At 44.8% G+C, this 22,007-nt stretch overlaps 2 protein-coding genes across 2 annotated transcripts; one reads left to right on the top strand and one right to left on the bottom strand.

The window, feature by feature from the left end:
- Positions 1-1,483: 1,483 nt before the first annotated feature.
- LOC120675932 (mitogen-activated protein kinase kinase kinase 7-like) lies at positions 1,484-4,758 on the bottom strand. The gene is made up of 3 exons (XM_039957136.1): positions 4,381-4,758; positions 1,872-3,916; positions 1,484-1,774 (listed from the first exon to the last, which is right to left on the bottom strand). The coding sequence occupies exons 2-3, from the start codon at positions 3,805-3,807 to the stop codon at positions 1,650-1,652; spliced, it is 2,061 nt and encodes a 686-aa protein (XP_039813070.1). The 5' UTR covers positions 3,808-3,916; positions 4,381-4,758; the 3' UTR covers positions 1,484-1,649.
- Positions 4,759-15,398: 10,640 nt separating this feature from the next.
- LOC120674247 (myosin IB heavy chain-like) lies at positions 15,399-18,210 on the top strand. Its single transcript, XM_039955394.1, has 4 exons — positions 15,399-15,688; positions 16,342-16,660; positions 17,348-17,406; positions 17,656-18,210. The coding sequence occupies exons 1-4, from the start codon at positions 15,454-15,456 to the stop codon at positions 17,694-17,696; spliced, it is 654 nt and encodes a 217-aa protein (XP_039811328.1). The 5' UTR covers positions 15,399-15,453; the 3' UTR covers positions 17,697-18,210.
- The last annotated feature ends 3,797 nt before the right edge of the window (positions 18,211-22,007 follow it).

Raw genomic sequence — 22,007 nt, forward strand, 5'->3', positions numbered from 1 at the left:
CTTGTCGCAGTCACACAGAGTACGTCCACTACTTGCAAGTCTTTGGTTCATTCTATTCTAGGCACTGTTATGAGAGAATTTTACATGCATGGAGTACTAAATGAAGTCTATTAGGAAAACCTCTTCACGGATGGGTGTAATTTTTTGCGACGAATCTAAAGATGGTAATTAATTGAAAATTGACTATATAGATGCTACAGTAACCATTATCTAATTAGGCGGTCAAAGGTCTTATTAAATTCTTTAAGGTTCCTAGCGCACGGTTTCGGAATTAGTTTTGTAAATTAATTTTATTTAATACTTTTAATTAGTGGTCAAAGTGCATTCTATGATCTTCTATAAACAAATCAAACGGGGCCATTTCCCAGCTACCTGCACTGCGGCTGCTGCGCATTTTCGCTTTCCCCCCACGTGTTATTGCTGCTCAACAGCTCCCGGACGGGGTTGCAAGTTTGGCCGTTTTTCATTGTTACACACATAACACGCTTGAGTTGTCTTGTATACAGTTTGTTCTTCTCCTCGTAGGTCACTTTTCATCATGCAAGGCCAAGCAGAACATCGTCATCTATCTCGTGTCTATTCGTCGTCGCGTGGCCTCTAGGGCACACGAATAGCCGTTCTTATCCCAGGTATTTGCAATCTATACATTCCTACGATGACGAATCTTAAAAAAAGAATGCAAAGATGAATATAATTGTAGTGGAAGTTCATGAATGCGTCACCTCTTTCTGAATTTGCCTCTTGATTTCTCCTTCGAAGAAGAATGGCCTTGTTTGGTTTTATAGAATGCTAGAAAATTAACACTTTGACCGCTAATTATAGTGTCAAATTAAGTCATTTTATAAAACCAACTTCAGAACCTCTGCGCTAGGAACCTGAAGAACCTCTGCGCGTCACTGTAACCAATCATTAATTAATTACCATCATTAGATTCGTCGCGAAAAGTTACACTCATCCCTGAAAAGATTTTGCAAATAAACTTTATTTTAAACTCCATATATGCGAGATTTTTTTCTCGACTTGCCTGCGCTAGAATTCTGGGATGGAAACCAAACAAGGCCAATATCTAGGTCAAACAAATTTGTGGGGGGCACCAACAAAATGGGCCGCATACAAGTGGCCTAACACACACAAAGGAAGGATGACATTGGGCTGGCATTTCAAGCGCTATTCAATTCTGAATTGAAGTTTATCAGACCGATGATATTGGGCCGATATTCGATCTTTGTTGCGGGCCACTAGCCCATCGACAACAATTGCGACAAAATCGTGATCCGGTTCGTCATGACAAAATCTTTTTTTTTTTTGCGATTACTAGAACTGAGCTTTTGGGTAAGCTTCATGAGCATCGATCCGGCAAGCCAACGAATTACATAGGGAAAGTTGCATAAACTTTTTAATTCCATGATTTATAATATCGCTATAATAGAAGCAAGACTCTGAGGTTCAATATTATGGAAAAATTCTATAAATACCAGAGCAATCCACTTATACCACAAATAAAACCAATCAAGCAAAACATCTATGCAAATGCATGGCGCTAACCTAGTAGAACCTATGGAATCAATCAACCAATGCAATGCAAAAAATGAAAACCTTGTTCATCTAAAGCGAGCTGTCTCCGGCACAAGCGCCGCCGCCTCGCGGTCCTAGTCGGAGGCGTGCCCGGACGACGTCGGCCGCCGCGCCGGAACATCAGGCTTCGCGCCGAGCGTTTTCCTTTCCGCCGGTGGAGGTTTCACCGCGGTCGCCGGCTTCACCTTCTGCTGAGATCCTGCAGAGAAGAGAGCCTTCACAATGTTGGTCCTCCCATCGCGGCTCGCTAAGATACGATCAGGTTTTGAAAAAACTGCGACGAGAGCACACCGCACCTGTTTGTCTGGGCGGCGCCTTGCCGTCCGCCTTCCTGGCCGGCGTCCTCTTGCCGTCGCTGCTGCCCGGGCGCGACCGCACGGTGCCGCCGGAGACCGTGGACGCGTCGTCCGGCGTGGTTACTCCGACCCCGTTATCCTCGCCGCACAGCGAGTTCCCCTCGCTGCCGGAGTCCGAGGCCCTGTCCCTGCCGGCATGCGCGCCGGCGGCGATCTTCTCCCTCTCCACCGCCCTGTACGCGAACATCTGGAACGGCACGTCCGCGACGCGCGCGGCCGTGCCCTCGCCACGCTGCCACGCCGGGATCCGCCTCAGCAGCTGCGCCTCGATGTCGAGGTAGTCGGCGGCCGGCGCCGCCGGCGGCGCGTCGGCCTGCCCCTGCTGCTGGTCCGGGTTCATGACCAGGAACCGCTTCACGTAGCGGAGGACGCGGCAGACGGAGGCGAACGCCGGGCGCTGCGCCGGGTCGGCGTGCCAGCACCGCTTCGTCAGGGCGACCAGGTACTTGGGCGCCTGGAACGGGAACAGCGGCCGCTCGCCGGCGCGGATGTTCTTGCTCGTCTTGTCGCCCTGCAGGTGGTTGTCCTCGAACGGGACCTTGCCCGTCAGCAGCTCGAAGCAGATCATGGCGAAGCTGTACACGTCCGCCTTCTCGGTGCGTCTGGCGGCGGGATCGCCGCCCTCGTTCTCGAGCACCTCCGGCGCCTGCCAGATGCAGGTGTTGTCGCCGCCGCTGTTTGCGTTGGCATTGGCGCTGCCGTTGGAGGCTGCCTTCGCGCCGGTTGTGACGGTGCCCGAGCGCTCAAACCCGGCGACCTTGACGTGCACGTACCCCTCGGGCTGCCGCGGCTTCACGAGCACGTTGGATGGGTTCAGCTCGCCGTGGTAGATCTTCTTGGCGTGCAGGTACTCCATCCCGCGCGAAATCTGCAGCATGATGTCGACGGCGACGACGAGGGGGAACGGGATCCGCCGCCGCGGGCAGCTCATCTCCTTGACGTAGCTCCCGAGGTCCTTGGCCATGAGCTGGTCCATGACCACGAAGTACTCCTTCCTGTCCTGGTCGCGGAAGCAGTGCGCGGCGTGCGCCACGTTCGGGTGCGCCACCGACGAGAGCAGCGCGACCTCGGCCTCGGCATCCCCGATGAAATGCTTCACCGCGAAGGTCTCCCCCATCCACTGCGCCTCCTTGAGGCGGCCGCCGAGGCGCCTCCGCACGCTGTAGTCGCCGCCGAGCAGGATGGACGCCGGGTGCAGCTTCCCCCGCGGCGCAGTCAGGACGTCGGCGAGCCGCTGCTCGCTCTTGGTCAGAGGCTTCGGCGCCGCCGGGGACTTCATCTCGCCGAGCAGCTGCGACAGCATCCACCTGTCCTCCTTCCACGCCATGTCCATCCGCGCAACGAGCTCCTGGGACACCAGGTATAGCTTGCCGTACGCGCTCTGGAACAGACTGGGCTCCACCATGTCCCTGTCGTACTTCTTGGCGAGCAGCGTCCGCCTCCGCGCGATCTCGTCGGCGTCGGAGCCGGCGATCTCCGCGGCGGCCTCGACAGCCTCGATCGCGACGGCGAGGCACCAGAGGATGGCGTGGAGGTGCTGCTCCACGCACTCGGTGCCGTGCGCCACCGCCGCGGCGCGCGCCCACCAGCCGCCGCCGCTGCCGCCGCTCGGGTCCAGGCACTGGCGGACGTAGCCCTCGGCGTCGCGGAACGCGCGGTGGAGCTCGCGGAGCGGGGCCTCGACGGCGCGCCACTTGGCGCCGCGCTCCTCGAAGCGGAGGCTCGCGCGCACCTCGCCCGTGACGGCGGCGAGCGCGCCCGCGCACGCGTCGGCCAGGAGGCGGCACTGGCGCGGGTTGACGAGGAGCTCCAACTCGAACGCCATGAGCGCGTTGATGCTCCCCACCGCCTCGCCGAGCTGCCGGAGCTGCTCCATCCCGACCGGCGATCGCCGATCAGCCTTGCCGAGACGAGGACGGATCAAGTGTCCCGCCTGCCGCCGGATCGCTCCTCCTTCGCTCTGTTCCTTGACAAGGCTTCCGTTTCTGCCGATGCAAAAAAAAGGATGGTTATGTCAAATACTGCTAACAAAATGCGCGCGTTTCCATTGGAAATGTTAGAATTGGGCGTATGAACAGAGGTCTCTCAGCGTTCTTTCTTTTTGTGTCGAGGATACAGCATTGATCTCATTACTACTTGCTTGATACGGCGAAATACTGGAGTATACTGCTACTGGTGCTGGAAATTGATGTCGGTGTATTTCTGAAGATACTACTACAGACTAGAGCTAGCTGTTCGTTTCTTCCTGTTTGTTTCAACCTTGTCAATTATCTCCTTTTTGGGATTAGTTGATGTTGCGTGTGAAATCGAATCAAAACCGCTATTGAGTTGAGATAGCTTTGACAGATGGATTAACCAGGAGCGAACGCGCAAGATCAATAGGCAAAATCGAGTTGCATATCCCCAAAAACAGAAACACAGAAGAATTAGAGAGAGAGAGAGAGCTTACAGGTTTGTTGGAGCGTGGCAGAGAGAACTGAGGATGATCGCCACACCTGGGGCCAACACACAGGGTGGTCTTCTTTGGATTTGGAAGTAGGCAGCCGAGAACCCAAGAAGCCCCGAATGGAAGAATCTTGGAAATCCTTATCTGAACAAGGACGTGTATCTTGCTTGAGGAAGCGGTCAAAATGGAAACTTGACGAAGAGACCCAGCTAAAAGGGACAAGGAGGGAGGATCGGAGTCTCCAAAGCGAGGGAGGAAGGAAGGCGACGGCAGGAGAAGAGAGAGAGGCCCCTGGGGAGAAGAAGGAAGAGGCGATCGGAGCGACGGATCGTGCGTGATTTTGGAGCCGAGCCTCGCCCTTTTGTTCTCCCGCTTCCTTAACTGCAAGGAGTTACGGAAGCGATGCTCCGTTTTCTCCCCGACACTGAACGTGCGACGTTAGTAACTGCAAAGGTGGTTTCTTCGGCTCCACGCCGTTCTGGCCATGTTTGGAAAACGAAGATTCATGTAAACTGCTAGCAACTCTTGCATTCCAACAGGGACTAGATTGTTATCTAACGATTTTTTTCCCAAAAAAAAAATTCTCTCTCTCTCTCTCTCTGTGAATTGGTTGTTTGGTTGCTAAACACAAAGTTTGTTCCATGCTCTGTTGCCACCATCTGTTGCGATGCATTGCAGACCCTGGATAGCATTTTTTTTATGGAGACCCTGGAATTGCTCCATGTATATGTCTGAAGATTCGATGTGATGAGTATTATAGAATTTTTTTTGAAAACTTTAAGCAAAACTGCTAAGAAAGATGCCAACAATTTTCTGTAGTAGTAGTACGTCAGTGAGAAGAGAGCAGCTGGGCTATTTGTGTCCAATATGCCACTCTTTTTTCCTGGTTGTGTGTTGACCCGAGTTGGTACGCTTATCTGGTCGGCTCGTCAGTCGTCAACGACGCACTATGGCGTGTGGCTTGTGAGAAATGGTCAGCGCCATGCCGCCTCTTATGCGGTGGTAGCCAAAAGGCAAAACGTCTCTCACCTGCCAAAAGGCACGCATCCAGCTAACTGAAAAAATAACTAATTACATAATTTAATACTAATGACGAGACGTATCTTTTAGAATTAATTAAACTATAATTAGATATTAACTAACCTATCAACCCGTGCTCCCGCACGGTCTAATTAGAGTTATTTTAAAGATAAATCATACAATTCATTATCTCGCGCACTCTCATCTATTGAATATTCTAACACATACTATAAAATATATATTTATCATAATATAGTTGTAATAGATTTTATTTTGCACCACACTTCTATGTGTGTTTGATATATATTTAATTAAACTATTTATTTATAAATTAGTGTTCTTATTCCTCTCATCTTACATGAATACATAGAGACACTTATCATGGGTAGTATTTTTATATACATAATAATATAATAATAATAGAAATAGTAATTTAAAATTTTATTAAATATTTTATTATTTTATTATAATTATATAATTTAGATTAATATTTTGGGTCAACGACATAATTGGATAATTTATATACAAATTTAGGGGGCGTTTTGTATTTTTGTTTTAGTGGCATAGGTGGGTAATTTACACGAATATTAGGGGGTTACTTTAGATTTTTTCTATAATGGCAGAGATGGGTAATTTAGATATATTTTCTTAGAGGGTTATTTTAGTCTATTTTTATAATGACAAAGGTGGGTAATTTATTAGAAAAGATAACGGATCCAATGACTATTATAATTACATTAGTCAGATGGATGGCCAGATGTTTCTAATTTTTGTGAGAATTTATAGAACTTCTCTATTTTTTTAGAGTGTCCACCTAGTATCATAGGTGGTTTCACGTGAAGGCTTCAAAGGAGTCTCCAATTAATAATAGTAAAATTATCAAATAATAATGAAAGTGCTATAATACTAAAGTCTAAAAAAAATTCGCGAACTAAACTTGGCATACTCGCGTTGCAAATTGCGATGCGACGAGCAGCCAGACCGAGCCCAAGAGAGGCGTTCGGGGAGCGACGTGGCCGCCGCCCACGGCCGGACTACGGAGTGGGAGTGTGGGACGGCGAGGTGGGGGCGGCGAGCTCTCATCCGCTGCGGTGGTTGCTGTTGGGGCGCCCTGGTCCGGTCGGTTACCGAACCAGAAGAGGAACCGCCTTTTCCGTGTCCGTGGCAGCCCAACCACAACCAAACCCACACACTACACGTACACGACACGACACGACACGCGGAAGATAAAAAGGATGCGGCGCGCCAACGGTCTGATCAGACTCTCATCCGGCCTGGTGCTGGCTAGCTCACATCATGCCCGTGTCTGGTGTGTTCTCTCTTTTTCCTCCCTTTTTTTTTTCTAAGACAACGGGATGGACGAGTCAAAAAAAATTGAATGGATAGATGACGAAAAAAAAGATGGGAGAGCTCTGCGTTTAACATGCCATACTACCAAAGGGGGAGTTTTCCATGAAAGCAAGATAATGAGCCCTGCCTTTTTGTTTTGCACCCAAAGATCGAGTTCAAAGGAAATGCTATCGGTGTGTTTAGTTGGTGAAAAAGTTTAGGTTTTAATACTGTAGCATATTTCGTTGTTACTTGACAAATAATATCTAATTATGGACTAATTAGGCTTAAAAGATTCAACTCATGCTAATCAGTTAGACTGTGTAATTAGTTATTTTTTAACTGCATTTAATGCTCCATGCATGTATTTAAAAATTCGATGTGACGGATGCTGTGCAAAAAATTTTGGAACTAAACATGGCCTATATATACCGCAAAAAAAAAGAGAAAAGCTATGTAGTCAAGGAGCTTAAGTCAATAAGATTTGACTTTCACAATTCCATGGCGCAGACGATGGAGGGCTCATATGTTTCACTCTTTGTTAGACTATAAAAGGAGGGAATTTTAGTCAAAGAGCCTTCGCTATGTCACCCATCTTTAAGAACTGGAAACGGAAATGGCCACACTTCAACTTCCTTGCTCCAGAAATAAAAAAATCAAGATAGAGCAATTAACAATATTTTTGGAAGGGAGCCTGGAGCCATGGTGTGTTTAGATCACTTTGCCAAAAAAATTTGAAAGAGAATCTCATTAGTTTGGAGTATTAAATAAAGTCTATTTACAAATTTTTTTGCACGAATTGATTGTAAATCGCGTTATGAATCTAATTATCCTAATTAATTCATAATTAATCTATAATTAATGGATGGTTACTCATCACTGTTGCAAATTATGGATTAAGTAGGCTCATTAGATTCATCTCACGATTTACAACACATACGTGCAAAAAAATTTATAAATAAATTTTATTTAATACTCCTGCATGGATCCAAACATTCGATGTGACGTTTTTTGGTGTAAAATTTTGGAATCTAAACACACAGTCTAAGTTTTACTCTTTTGATTTAAAATATGGCTTTCCTATTTTTCCCACTCCTCTGTACAGTTGAACGGAAATGGCTCCGTTTGGTCTAGTGTTGAGCAATTGCTATTCATTTTGTTTTTTAAAATTACACAATACAACTCATGAACTCAGGCCCGAGCCTAGGGGCGTGCGACCTGTGCGGGCGCACAGGGCCCCCAATATTTTGGGGCCCCAAAATCTGAAAAATAGCTCATTAAACAATCTTGCCTCCTTCATAGCCAGCTGCTCAGTCCAAATGCAAACACCATCGCCCGTAACAAAAAGGTGAAAAGGCCCCGACACCTGAGTACCTGACTCCGTGAGTCCTGGCCTGTTTAGTTGCCTACACTTTAGGGTATAAAATACTATAGTACTTTCGTTTATATTTAGTAATTATTATCTGATTATAGGTTAATTAGGCTCAAAAGATTCGTCTCGCAAATTACAGACAAACTGTGTAATTAATTATTTTGTTTAGCTATATTTAATATTTCATACATGCGTTCAAAGATTCGATGTGATGAGAAATCTTATAAAGTTTTGAAATTTTGAAGACAACTAAACAAAAGCCTAGCCCGGCTGTTTAGCCTCTCAAAAAAAAATCCTGGATGTTCATTTGCACCGTGTTTCTAACTTCCTCTGACTGCCATGCCCATTCATCATCACGGTGACAGCCGGCGAGGTAGGCGCATGGACGCTTACGCCAGATGCGGCAGGCACTCTAACGCCCGACGACGGCCCCGGGATAGGCAGAGGCACAGCGTAGAGCCGCAGAGGAATAGGATCAGGCTGATCCTATCAGCCGATCAACAACGGAAGGAGAAGGTAAATAGGTATTTTTTTTATTCCCCAACTGTATTGATATACATGTATTTATATCTTTGAATTTTTAATGAATTATATTTTTTTGAACGAACCACACAAGATAGTGCGTGTTTCATTGATATAGCAAAAAAGTACAAGACTACGGCCTGGAAGGTCGTAGCCAGGAAAAAAATAGAAAATAAAAACTCTCCCGGTTGGATTGGGACGTCAACCCGGGAAACTCAACAACTCAACTCACCCGTTTGGATTGGGACATCAACACGGGGGACTCAACCGCTCAATGCGGAGGAACACGCGACACGGATAGAAGACCAAACCGTCATGACCAACCACCTATCTACATATGTAGTTGCCATGAGGACACATACCCGCACCGAAAGGGAGAAGACAGAAGCAGACGACTCCATACCGAGCAGGCACCGCCATGCGGGACCTGTCGCTGTAGCACCGCTGCAACGCCACACACCATCCGATAGAGTAGAATCGCCGAATCCAGACATCACGCCAGCTGCCTCGCAGTCGCCACCGTGAAACACAACATGCGGGGCCCTCGCCACACCCGCCGTTGGACACCTCCTCTCTCTCATCGCCACGTCGAAGACACCGCACGCGGGGGCCTCGCCACTTCCGCCTCAGTACTCCGTGTCTCGAATTCGTATAAAAAATCGCCTTCAGGATGATGCATCGTGTTGCCCTATTTCCAAAATCTCCATCAAACAGCCGAGCCGCACCCATCAAGCGACATCATCTCGTTGCCCCACTCGCACGAGCAGCCTCCGTCGCCATGCCAACAAGCCAGGTTGTCGCTTGCGCCATCTTTCAACGATGGACCGCACCGGAGTAGCCACAGCGTAGCTGGACTGCCCGTCACAATCCGCTACAAGTCAAGTCGTCCCACCTTGTCGCTGCCGCAAGCGCCGCCCTCCGACGCTGTCCCACGCCGCACTGATAGCTGCAAAGCAGTGCCAGTCGCCGCAGTCTGCTGCAAGCAGCCAACCCGACAAACATGAGGCAACCCCCGGTCGCCAGCACGACGTTGGTCGCCGCCGCATTAGCTCGACAACCCCCTTCAAGCTCGCCACCTGCACCGAGCCGCCCCGCCACACCAGTGGCAGTCCTTCCGCTGTCTGGCCAAGAAGTGTCTCCACCAACAACGCGTTCAACAAGGTAGCGACGCCAAAGACGCCGCCGTCGCTCGTCCAACAAGTGAACAGGGTTTTCACCCGAAGAAACCCGCGCAGAAAGGATGGTGTAACAGAACCGCCCAAATTAAACCGGCTTAAGTACGCCAACTGTCATCTTAATACTTAATCAAGTCACTGCGCACTTAAAACGGTGTAATCCGGCAGCCTGTTGGGTTAAGGATCGAAAACACTGGAAGTTTCACCCGAAGGCGAGCACAGATGATTACAAGTAGACAAAAGTCTCTCAAATTTTAAATTACAAAACAGAGCTTTACAAAATGAGGTTTAAACAAATTATCCAAGTTCAACATGCAGCGGAATTTAAATAGAAGTTTAGTTTGAAAACCACGATAACTACGATGACGTGAGGACGTCACATCGAGCTCACCAATGTGAATCCTAGTTAGCTCCAACCAGTAGCAGTTACCTGAAAATAGGGTGACAACAAACTCTGAGTATACTAATACTCAGCAAGACTTATCCGACACGGGTATACTTAGCCCACTATCTAGACATGCAAAGTTTTTTTGGCTTTTGAGTTTGTTTTGCTGAAAGGCTACTAATACTGGATCCTTACTTTCAATATCTTAGCTCAATTTAAGTTTATCAAGTACCAACTAAATTTGCCTGACATCTAAAGCAAGTATGGTTGATCACATTAATCTTTACAGAGTACCACAAACATAACTCATCATACTTCTCTTCTCATTTTCACTTCTTTACTACGATGTGACGAAGTGACCAAGGTTCTCTTAACCGAGAGAGACGGCGAATCGATCCAATTTAACCTTGCAAGGTGGACCTAACTCACACGACACGCGTAAACCCCGTCGGGTCACACACGTCAACCGTTCCCCTCTTTACCCCGACGTCTGAATCACGCCTGCCAAAACCCGGGTGAAGAGTCCCTCACAGCGAACTCCCGAAGAACCCGGAGGCGACATACTATCCAACACCCGCCATCATTCCACTCCCAGAGTAGCGGGTCGCGATTAAAAGTATCGGTGCAAATCAGGTAATTAGCTTACCGGTTTCGACTACCTCCTACTTCCGACATGTGGTTAATACTGTTCAAACTTGGTCAGCACAGCCAACAACGGTACGGTCCTAAATTGACACATGCGGAGGCTACTTTCCATTCCTTTCATATCTAGATCCAACTCATCTCCGCCCGGTCTCCATTTCTCTTTACTCATCAACTCCTTTCAAAGCCATAGCTAAGGAATCAAGATCCTAAAACTCGCGAGTGACAATAATCACTCGATTTTTACCGAGATCCTACTTAGCAAAGCATTGCTAACGATACCTGCACGCTAGTATGGACTCACAGGTACCTAGGGAAAACATGGATACTAGGGTTTCATACAACTCCTAAAACTTAAATGCACAATTACTTAAATAAACATTGAATACTTAAATTAGGGTTATGCTCCGGGGCTTGCCTGGGTTTGACACAAAGTCATTGTTAGTAGAAACAAGACCTTGGGCCCTTTCGACCTTGGGCCGGGCCTTTAGTTGCTCCAGCTTGATAGCATCTCTGGCCCAAGCATGACTCAAGTCGGTATTTCCATCTTCTGGATCGGCCCACCAGTACACCATCTTCTAGCTCGGCTTCAACTTTGTCCTTTAGTTCCACGCGTCGCGCATCTAGTGTACCTAGATGATATGCAACGATGCAAATGCAATGCGATTAAAGGAAAGACATGACTGTGCAATCATTTATCGAGCAAGCACCGCATACACACTCAAAAGGCAAACTGGGTTGGTCCTACAACACGAGAGTTCATTCAAAAATTTTAGTCTGAAGTGTTTCCTACTAAAAAGCATTACTAACTTGCTTAGAAAAGGCTAAGCAAGGATATAAAGTAAGAAAGAACAATTAGGATAATTTATTTAACTAACAAGATACATGACTTGCCGCCTAAAACTAGTAACCAAAATTTACCAGCAAGATGAGTTATTGACAAGGCATGCAACAATATTTTGCCAATATTTATTGACAACAGAAAACATTTACTTTAACCCTAGCAAGACAAACAGAACAAAAATATATTTACAAACATGCACATAACTTCTGGGCACCAAATTTTTACGGTGAACTAAGCATGCGAAGAGTAAACTACTGCATAAATTTCATAATTTTTGGACTTCCAAAACTACAGATATTAAATAAATAAGCTAAAACAAGCATTACTCATGATTAAATCAATACATCATACAAACATTAAATAAACATCAGGTTAAATATTTTTCCTAAGTTCTACATGTCAAAACAAAGCTAACCCAACTAGTTTTATATTTTTTTCATGCTCCTAACTCCATTTATGCAATTAACAAGCTATAAAAACATTTATATAGCATAAATAAAACGGCATAGAAAAAGTGGTCAAACAACACATTTCAGTATTCTATCGTATAGAGCATTACAATATGAAGCTAACAAAACCGATTTTGCATTTTCAACATTTTTCTACTATTTTCTACGAATTTTCAAAATTTGCAACTAAAATCTCAAAAAGATCCAGCGTGGCACTATTAATCTGAGTCTATGACTTTGCAAAAAGACCCCTGGACTTGGTTGAATTGTTGCACAACATCCCTCACGTGAACTGGGAACAGAGGATGCACTCAAGGAGCTTGATTTTGGCAAGGGGAGGCCACGCCGGCTATAGGGAAGTGGTGGGGAAGCACTAGGGCCTCACTTGCGACTGGTTTGTAGAAAGAACCTGAGGCCCAGGTGGTCGGGAGGGCGCCAACGGCGACGCAGCAGCTCGAGGTGCGAGGGCAAGCTGATTCCGGTGAGGGGGTGGCCTGTAGTGGTCGGTGAAGAGGCCTGGGAGGATGAGGACGACGCTGCGGAGCTCACAGCGGGCTCGAATCACCTAGGTAGTGGTCGAAGGGAGGGGATCGACGTGCGCCCAGAGCGTCGGTCGGAGCTTCCATCGTGGCCGGCCGTGCGGCTTCGATTCCGATCAGGGTAGGGCTCGGCCGGGCTCGGGGAGGCGCGGCGGAGGTGCGGGGTGAGGCGAGGAAGACGCGAGTGGTGGCGATTTGAGGATGGTGGCTGGTGGTGGGAGCATGCGGCCGGCAGGCGCAGCTGCTCGAGCTCGGTCGGCTCTGCTCGAGGAAGAAGAAAAGAGGGGAAGGAGAAGAGAGGGCGCTCGGGAGAGGATAGGGTGCCGGTGAAGTGATAAGATCGCGCTCACTATGGTGAGCGAGGTTCGCCGGAGCTGACGACGCGTGGTGGTCGTCGTTGTCGGGCTGCCCGCCATGGCATGGGCGTCGGGAGCAGGTAACACAGGCAGAAAAATGGTTCAACGAAACTCAGCTCAATTTTAACCGTCCAAAACTCAAAACTTCATATTGAAACTTGAATTTTGGCCAAAACAAAAAGTTGTAGAGGAAGGAAAAATCTACAACTTTAATGTTGGGCCACACTTGACTTGAGCTTTAGATTTGGCAGGAAAAAAAAGATTAAAGCTCAGCTGACATAAAATGCCACTAAGCGAGAAAGATTAACATTAATGACAATGTTTAATAGAGAGTTAGCGACTAAAGCATATGATTAACCCAAAATGTAACACTGAGGTGTTACAGATGGGCTCCAAGATGACACCCCCAACAGGGAGAACGACGCCCTCAGACGCGTTGTCATCACCACCAGCATGAAGCCGGCAAGATTTTCGCCCGGAGAATCCCGTCCTAACTGCACATCCACGGCCCGGCAAAGCAAGAAGTCCCCCACGGCCGGCAGCGCAGTCGTGCCACCACACGCCATGGTCAACTCGCGCCTTCTCGAGCCGAAATCATGTTTTGGGTTATAATTTTGTTCTTTCATCTTTTGGGTTAGAAAGATCAATTGAAATAATGTTTTCTGCAAACTGATGTAGAAAATATGATTCCGCCAGCTAAAAACATAAAAAGAAACAAAGATTAGATGTTTAAGTTAAGATTATACAACTAAGAATAAAAAGGTACAATTCTTGATGAATTCCATTTCCTATATAATATACTATAACATATTTAATATTTGATTGCTCTATTTAACTAGTATATTAAGCCTCACTTTAGAGTATCGCACAGGGTCCCAATTTTTGCCGGCTCGGCCCTGTCATGAACGTACGTACGCAAATCGTTCGAAGGTGTTCTTTTCTTTTTAAAATAAAGCATGAGCACTGCCATGTTAGCTAAGAGGTTTCGTAATGAGATGTACGAGTCAGTCTTGCAAATAAACCATTTTAAATCAGACGATGCCCATCAAGAAGACCAATCAACATGCATCTCAAATCGAGTGTTCAGCAGTCAGTTTGAATACATTTTTTTTCTCTCTGAGTCTGCTGGCTTGGCTGGCAAGCATCCTGGATAACAGATGCTTGCCTTTTGGCAGAATGCTTGACCGGCTACGGCACATGAGACGACACGTCGCTGACCATTTCTCATGAGCTATGGGGCCGTTTAGTACCCGAACCAAAAAAATTTGGATGTCAAATCGAGGGTTTGATCAGATATCGAAAGGGTTTTTCGGATACTAATTAAAAAACTAATTTCATAACTCACCTGGAAACCACGAGACGAATATTTTAAGGTCTTTGACCGCATCATTAGCATATGTGGGTTACTGTAGCACTTATGGCTAATCATGCACTAATTAGGCTCAAAAGATTCGTCTTGTCGTGTACATCAAAACTGTGCAATTAATTTTGTTGTTTAACTACATTTAATGCTCCATGCATGTGTCCAAAAGAAGAGGCATAAATTTCGAGGTAAAAATTTTTGGTAACTAAACACCCCCTATTTTTGCTTACGCTTCACAACAGTTCCGTTCTGTTGCAACTCGGGCCCGGGTGCCCAGCAGGTGGTTCATGTCGAAGACGAGGAGGAATAAAAAAAAATGACCGGCATTATATTAAGAAGGAGATTTTTTTACATAGGTCAAGAAAATCTCCGAACCCCCGCCCCACCCTTACACGGGGACTTATTGCCTTGTGAGTTAGGTCGGTCCATCACTGTACTTTAAAAATAGGAACAGATGATGGGATTTTTTTTGGTGCCGAGCTAGTGCTGCCCGCCAAGGCCTTACACCAGCCGGGCTAAGCCCGCTAGGCAGACGAGGAGGAATAGAAGCGGGGAGAAGAAGAGGCTAGTGGAACTAAAGAAGGTTGCAGACTTGCAGTGCGCCGTTTTTCAAGTCTGAATAGTAGTTTTTTTAATAAAAAACGTGCTGAAACAGTCGTGGAAAAAAGTCTGAATACTAGTAATTCGGGTAGCCAAGGCCATACCCGGAATAACCTAGATGAATCCGGTTAGTTAAAAGTAAGGACAAAATTTAGCCCCGCAGTTATATTCATTTTTTACCATGTCTTTCTCGATTAGTTCAATTCGATTTCATGTAAATGTAATTAATAATTATGCCCATCCTTAATAACAGCTTTTTTCGGGATATCCTTAATACTAGCAGTTAGAAATTCCGGGAAAAAAAAGAGAAAGTATGAGGCCAACTCAACAAAGGCCCAATAAAAAGAAGGCATTCGAGGCCCCCAGGATACACGCCCATCACTATCCCGAAGCCCACATGCCAACCGTTCAGCCCCAACGACCCGAGAGCGAGTCTCGCCATTTCGCGTCTCCACTGATTTTTCTCCGACAATCTCGCCGATGGACCAGTTCCGGCCGCTCAGGCGGATCCAGGTGGAGCCCGAGCCCGCGCAGCCGGCGCCGCCGGCTGCGGGAGCTGGCGGGGACGCGGAGCGGGATGAGTCTCCGGCGCCCGCGGCGGGGCTGCTCATGGGGGCCAAGGTGAGGCGCCGCGCGGCGGTGTACCGCGACTGCAAGGGCGACTACATCGGCGTCCCCAACGATCCCTGCCTCACCAAGATCCTCTCCAAGCAAGGTGACGTGCCCTGAGCTGCGTCCGTATTGATCCCTTGGGCTAGTTTATCGTCGGTAGACAATGGGGAGCGATCTTGCTGGATGCTGGTGTTCGATTGGTTCGATAGCTGTGGCGTGGATCTGATGCGCCTGTCGGTGGTCAATGTTTTTGAATCTATGCAATATCGATTGTTTGGATGCTGAAGTGCGTCGGGAATTGACCAAACTCCATCAACTTAGACTTCATACCAGGGTGAATGGTCCATGCGATTTTAACCTTACCTCTTACAAGGGATTAATGTGGAGATTGAAGTTCAACATGTAGCATTGGGCAAATTCTACCATGTACCGTGTTGACACCCTGATCTAATGCTACTATGTGCCAGATACTGCACTGATATCTATGTACTGCTTCTAGGTTACCAACACACCTTATTATGCATGCGGGAATGTGCTAGAATATACTGCATAATCCTATCTGCATGGGAACCACCAGGCCATATGTGGCATGAACATACTTACCCGTTGCAAGAAAATATTGTGTAGTATATCACACAAACAATTGGCTTACGTTGGCTATTCCTAGTTTCACGCACAATCTTACGGCCACTTGTTCCTGTAGCTATCATTATGGAAGTCTCTAAATGTCTAAGTAGAATGCATAATATATTACAGGGGACAACAAAGTTCTGTTTGCAGACAAGGTATTGAAGTTCACTCAATCAGGAAAGATGAAAAGGCGCATCCTGGTGATCACAGACTTTGCTCTATACCTTGTTGATCCTGATGCTGATATATTGAAGAGGAGAATAGCACTTGCAGCCGTGGATAAGCTATGCATTAGCAACCTCAGCGATAACCTCTTTGCGATCATTGTGCCGACTGAGTATGATTGTTTAATGGCCAGCACTAGAAAGAAGGAAATTGTTAATGTCATAGTTAAGGCTATCAAGAGCACTTCTGAGTATGAACCTGAGGTGGCTTCCTCTAACAGGTATATTGTTTCTGATGAACCCCTGATATGCCCTTCTAATAGCAGTATAATCTGGTCTGAACAGTTGCTTCTCAGTTTTCACAATCACCCAGTTTCTTGGGAGAATTTTAAGCCCTTCAAAATTCTTTATGTATCATTGATAGATGATAGGTTATTGTTTTTTTCCTGTCAACATGACACATATTGTCTTAGTAAGAAACAACTAATGTATGCAGGTAAAATGTGTGAAATGGGCACTAGCATTAAAATAGAGGATAAAAACTATAACGTGCCAATCAGGTTGCAGTGATACATGTCACATCAACCACCAAAAGCCAAGTAAACTTTTAAAAAGACGACCCTTAACTGTTCTGCTTATGTTTAACATCTACCTTCTAATGATTTGGATAGTCTGTATGAGTCTCTACCATTTAAAGTTGACCTAGCGGCTACGATTATAGTCCAGGATCTTATTATCAAGTTTTCAACAGTAATTCCTACCCTATCCGTACTGTATCAGCTGTAATCGCCTTTTAATTCTTCACTGTCTATAAAGAATTTTTAGTATCGTCTGAACTTTCTCACTGCACTAATTTGCTAATGGCACTTGATTGAAACTCCAAATTAACATATCTGATTCCTTAAAATATATACTGCTTTGTACTACTGATGAATGCCAGTCTAACGCACAGCTTCTTCATCCTGCAGATTTGAGTATCTTGCAGCTGCGGAAGTGATTAAGGTGGTCGAATTTGAGGATGTTGACGGTATGTTCAATTTTGATAATACACAATGTAGATGCTATGTTATCCTCAAAGCCATTTACTTGGTCACACGGAACAGGCCAATGCATTGCTCTTGTGATCTAAGGAATAATCCTGTCCATTTTCCTCGTGGCCTATTTCTACCTGTTCAATTATGAGAAGGATGTATGTACACAGTCATTTATTTTTTCTGCTGGCACATAATTTGATTTTCTTTTCGTGTGTGCTCTATTTGCTGTTTTTTCTACACAGGAGGCATTAAAACCAGGATCACAAACAAGGAGAAGTCATGAACCAGAACTCATGGATAGTGGTTCCCTGTAAACTGTATAGCTCTTTCAGTTTCAAACGGGTGTTATCTTCACATTTGCATATGTATACGCAAAGAGAATTCTTTTGTTGTGCTTTGTATTTTTACTAGATATCTGTGTGTCAGCGCCTCACTCTGTGGAGCCCTGGGCTTGGATGAGTTCAGGCAAGTATTGCTACTGCTAAACCCCGAGTGCCATGGACTACAGGAAAATCCTACTGAACTAGAGTGACGTATTTCATGGGCCTTGGCTCCGCCTTAGGCTCGGGGCACTGGCCGCTTCACAAAGCAAATACGTATCAGCAAGGGCAACTATGCATTTAAGCTATGGCTGTACCACTGTACCTTTTTTGACCATATCAAGGGAGAAGTTCACTTTGAACATCACTTCCGATTGTCATATTTAATTTTATTTTGTATGCAAACAATAATTCAAGTAGTCTGCAACATTGTATGCTCTGTCAAACTTCCATTGTAATTGCATGTCCGACCTTCAATTCCTTTTCTACCAGCAATTGAACCGATCTCATTTCATTTGGTTAAATAAAGACATGCACACAATGCGAAAGCGCTAAGCCTGCTTCTGCAAAACCCTAAACCTGCTTCTATGTCTAGTTAATCGACATCCTCTTTCACCATTTTTTTCTTACAAGATTAGCGTCCCGGCCCCTTTGATGTTTTGACCTTGACGTGTTTCTGTGATTACGCAATAGAAATTCATGGTTCATCTCGGTGCATAACAATGCTTCTAGCCGGGTGCATTTCTAGCCGGACCCCGTTTGAATCATCCAGGACTAAAATTTAGTCCAGTCTACATTTTAGGTGACTAAAAGTTAGGTAACTAAACTTTATGTTTGGATCTATGAACTAAATTTTAGGGGGGACACATAGCGAAATTGAAAAATATTCTTTTTACTCTTGAATTACACTGTTGTTGTGCCTATATGCGCATAATGAATGGTAGTTTGATCTTTTCGCACTTCGCAAGTTTACTCCAAATAGGTGGGTTTTGATTATTAATGGATTAATTTTAGATACGGTGAAACTACATTTCAGTCTACATTTTACATCTGTTTGGATCATCTAATGAACTAAACTTTAGACCTAAGCAGTAGCAAGTCAGGAAGGGACTGGTTTTTTAAATCCCCCGAAAGAACTCAGAGAGAAAATGGTCTAGTCGTGCACATGTCACATCCTCGTAAGCTATGTTTAAAATTCTAACAAACAGCCAAATATGCAACTGGACCTATCTTCCTGAAAAAAAATTGTAAGTTGGGCATGCATCTAACTACCAATAAATAAAAACAGGTAGATCATCAGAGTTTTAGATCATCACGAGTTGACATCTGTTCATTGGCGTTGCAAAATTTCAACAACTTATTCTTTCGAGTCCAAGCATCGAGCACAAACGTCCCCTAGACTAGCCCAAAGGCCATGCAACGGAACGTATACGATAGGAAAGGAGGATGTGAAAGAAAACAGGCGGCGACTAACCACTTGAGCGCTCAAAATATCGTTTCTTTGTTCATCGATCTCCATATCAGATAATCCTCGGAGGAAAGGAACACAAAATCCGGTGAATAGGACATATCATGCACGGCCGCAGGTCCTACCAACAACCATAAGGGGAAGAGGAAGTGTGTATCTATGCTCGTTCATGGTCATAGTGACAAGGATGGCCATAGGCACAGTAGAGAATGCCACTCTTCATCTGTACTTGTAATCTCTGTTTTGGCTTTCTCCTACCCTAACTGTTTTTCGCTACTAAGTAAAAGAGTTTTTAGGGGTAGGTAAAGGTATTTTTAGAGGCTGGGGCGCCATCTTCTTCTGCTTCTCGCAACTAGAAATAGTTGTTTGCAGGAGCATATGTAAAATGTTCGCCTTACAGATCAATTATTAGAAAATAAAAAATTAAAAAAAATACTTGACCATACTACGCCTCGGTTAATAGGTTTTGCCCGCCTCGGTTAATAGTTATTGTAGTAGTGCTCCTCTCCACCATACTACACGGTCACTTTTGACTCTTGGAGGTATGTTATTCTTTTGTATTAACTTTGATATCGATTTGTACGAGTGGGTGATGCCATCACTCGGCTCTAAAAATATTTTTTTTATTCCTAAAATCCAGTTACATCTTTAAATATAGCAGAGCAAAAAGTGAAATTTCTACACTATGGTTATCGTGGACTATAGATACATAAAAATATATTAAATATATTTTAGTGTATATAAAGGTTAAGATTGTGGGAATCTCAAAGTATAACTTCAGTAGTATGAGATACTATATTGACATGTGTAGGGCATAACTATTAAATAATCTTGTGATCCTAAATGGGCTTAAATAAATAATATATAAACTATAAATTTTAGATCTTACCACTGCAACTTTTATATGGAACTATACTCTTTTGTTTGAAAAAATCAAAACAATTTTAAAATGAGAGAACTTATAATAATTATTTGGACTAAACAACCTTAAATTAGAAAGTTAACAACTACAAAATTTTAGGTCTCGTCAACTTCTGCACTTTTGGTACAAAGTTTGACTTCATCCGAGATAATGTGAAAAAGTTATAATTTTTTTGCATGGAATCATTTGTAAAGGCTGGTCATGCCATTACCCGTCCCAAAAAAATCATTTTTAGGGACGGTGACGCCAACACCACCCCTTAAAAATGCATTTTTAGGAGCTGATGATGTTGTCACCCCTTGAAAATAGTGGTCATTTCCAGGAGGGTGATGTCATCACCCGCCTCTAAAAATACAGTTCTTGGAGCGGATGCCCCTAAAAATGGTAGTCATTTTTAAGGATGGGGGACGCCATCACCTGCCCTAAATATGCATTTCTAGGGGTGGGTGAATTGATACAATAACTCAACTCCATTTGTAGGAGCGGATTATCTTTTGGGCCTTCTCTAGAAAAAAAATAGGACATCACTACATATTATTTTTGTAATATGTAAAATGGACATCGACAAATCCGCCTTGTTTCCAATGGAAAATTAGATCATATGCAACATACAATTTTTAGTAATGGCATGCTTCATATCCAGTTTACTCTTGTGGCACCACAAAAGAAGATGCATATAGCTGGCTGGCCAAGCTCATTGGGATGGGTGCATTCCTTTTCTTTCTAATTTCTTTTTGTGTGCGTCAGTGAGGGGGTGCGGAAATTGCTTATTGTTGGCCCGTCTGAAAAAGTGGATCAATAATCATAGTGAAATATATTTTTAGGAGTAATATGACTTTTGTTGAGATGAGTTTGACCATCGCTTGTTAAGTACATATACTAAAGGGCCAAGAATCGGCGCAAGCTCATGAGTCGTGGTCCCACGTGGGGCTCGTGCACTGTTCATGCGGGTCCCACACACTATTCATGTGGGACCCACATGGGGCCCATACTATTCACGTGGGACCCACGTATTATTCAGGCGGGACCCATGTGGGACCCATGTACTATTCAGGCGGGACCCATGTGGGGCCCACGATTCTATTAAGTTAGTCTCTTTATCTTAAAAAAATATTTTCCTTCCATTATTTGACAATACAAAATATATTTAATTACTTCCTACATATAAAAATAATAACTAAAGTTTATATACTACATTTACATGTGGTAGTTGTACTACTTCTTGGGTTTTGATTTCCCTCCGTAAACCCACAAAATATAATAAAACTGTTCATTCATTTCTAATCTTACTTTTTTCCTACTAAAGTAATTAAACTATACCTACGGACACAAAAAAATTCCTAAGGAAAAATTACATGTACCTCTATACTACTAAAGGGCCAAGAATCGGCGCAATCTCATGAGTCGTGGCCCCATGTGGGGCTCGTGCACTGTTCATGCGGGTCCCACGTACTATTCACGTGGGACCCACGTATTATTCAGGCGGGACCCACGTGGGATCCATGTACTATCAGGCGGGACCCACGTGGGGCCCACGATTCTATTAAGTTAGTCTCTTTATCTTAAAAAAATATTTTCCTTCCAGTATTTGACAATACAAAATATATTTAATTACTTCCTACATACAAAAACTGTACATTCATTTCTAGTCTTACTTTTTTCCTACATACAAAATATATTTAATTACTCCCTCCGTAAACCCACAAAATATAATAAAACTGTTCATTCATTTCTAATCTTACTTTTTTCCTACTAAAGTAATTAAACTATACCTACGGACACAAAAAAATTCCTAAGGAAAAATTACCTGTACCTCTATACTACAATGCTTGACATTGGCGCGCTCTCAGATACAAAACTACTATGCCGCTTTACTGTAATTTT

Source organism: Panicum virgatum, chromosome 5N (genome assembly GCF_016808335.1).
Source record: "Panicum virgatum strain AP13 chromosome 5N, P.virgatum_v5, whole genome shotgun sequence".
In the NCBI taxonomy this organism is placed as follows: domain Eukaryota; kingdom Viridiplantae; phylum Streptophyta; class Magnoliopsida; order Poales; family Poaceae; genus Panicum; species Panicum virgatum.

Excerpts from the sequence above, each read along its gene's own strand:
- LOC120675932 (XM_039957136.1), bottom strand. The coding sequence starts at position 3,807 with ATGGAGCAGCTCCGGCAGCTCGGCGAGGCGGTGGGGAGCATCAACGCG. Across the intron at positions 1,775-1,871 it reads GGCGCCGCCCAGACAAACAG|GATCTCAGCAGAAGGTGAAG; the intron begins GTGCGGTGTGCT and ends TCTTCTCTGCAG.
- LOC120674247 (XM_039955394.1), top strand. The coding sequence starts at position 15,454 with ATGGACCAGTTCCGGCCGCTCAGGCGGATCCAGGTGGAGCCCGAGCCC. Across the intron at positions 15,689-16,341 it reads CAAGATCCTCTCCAAGCAAG|GGGACAACAAAGTTCTGTTT; the intron begins GTGACGTGCCCT and ends AATATATTACAG. Across the intron at positions 16,661-17,347 it reads GAGGTGGCTTCCTCTAACAG|ATTTGAGTATCTTGCAGCTG; the intron begins GTATATTGTTTC and ends TTCATCCTGCAG.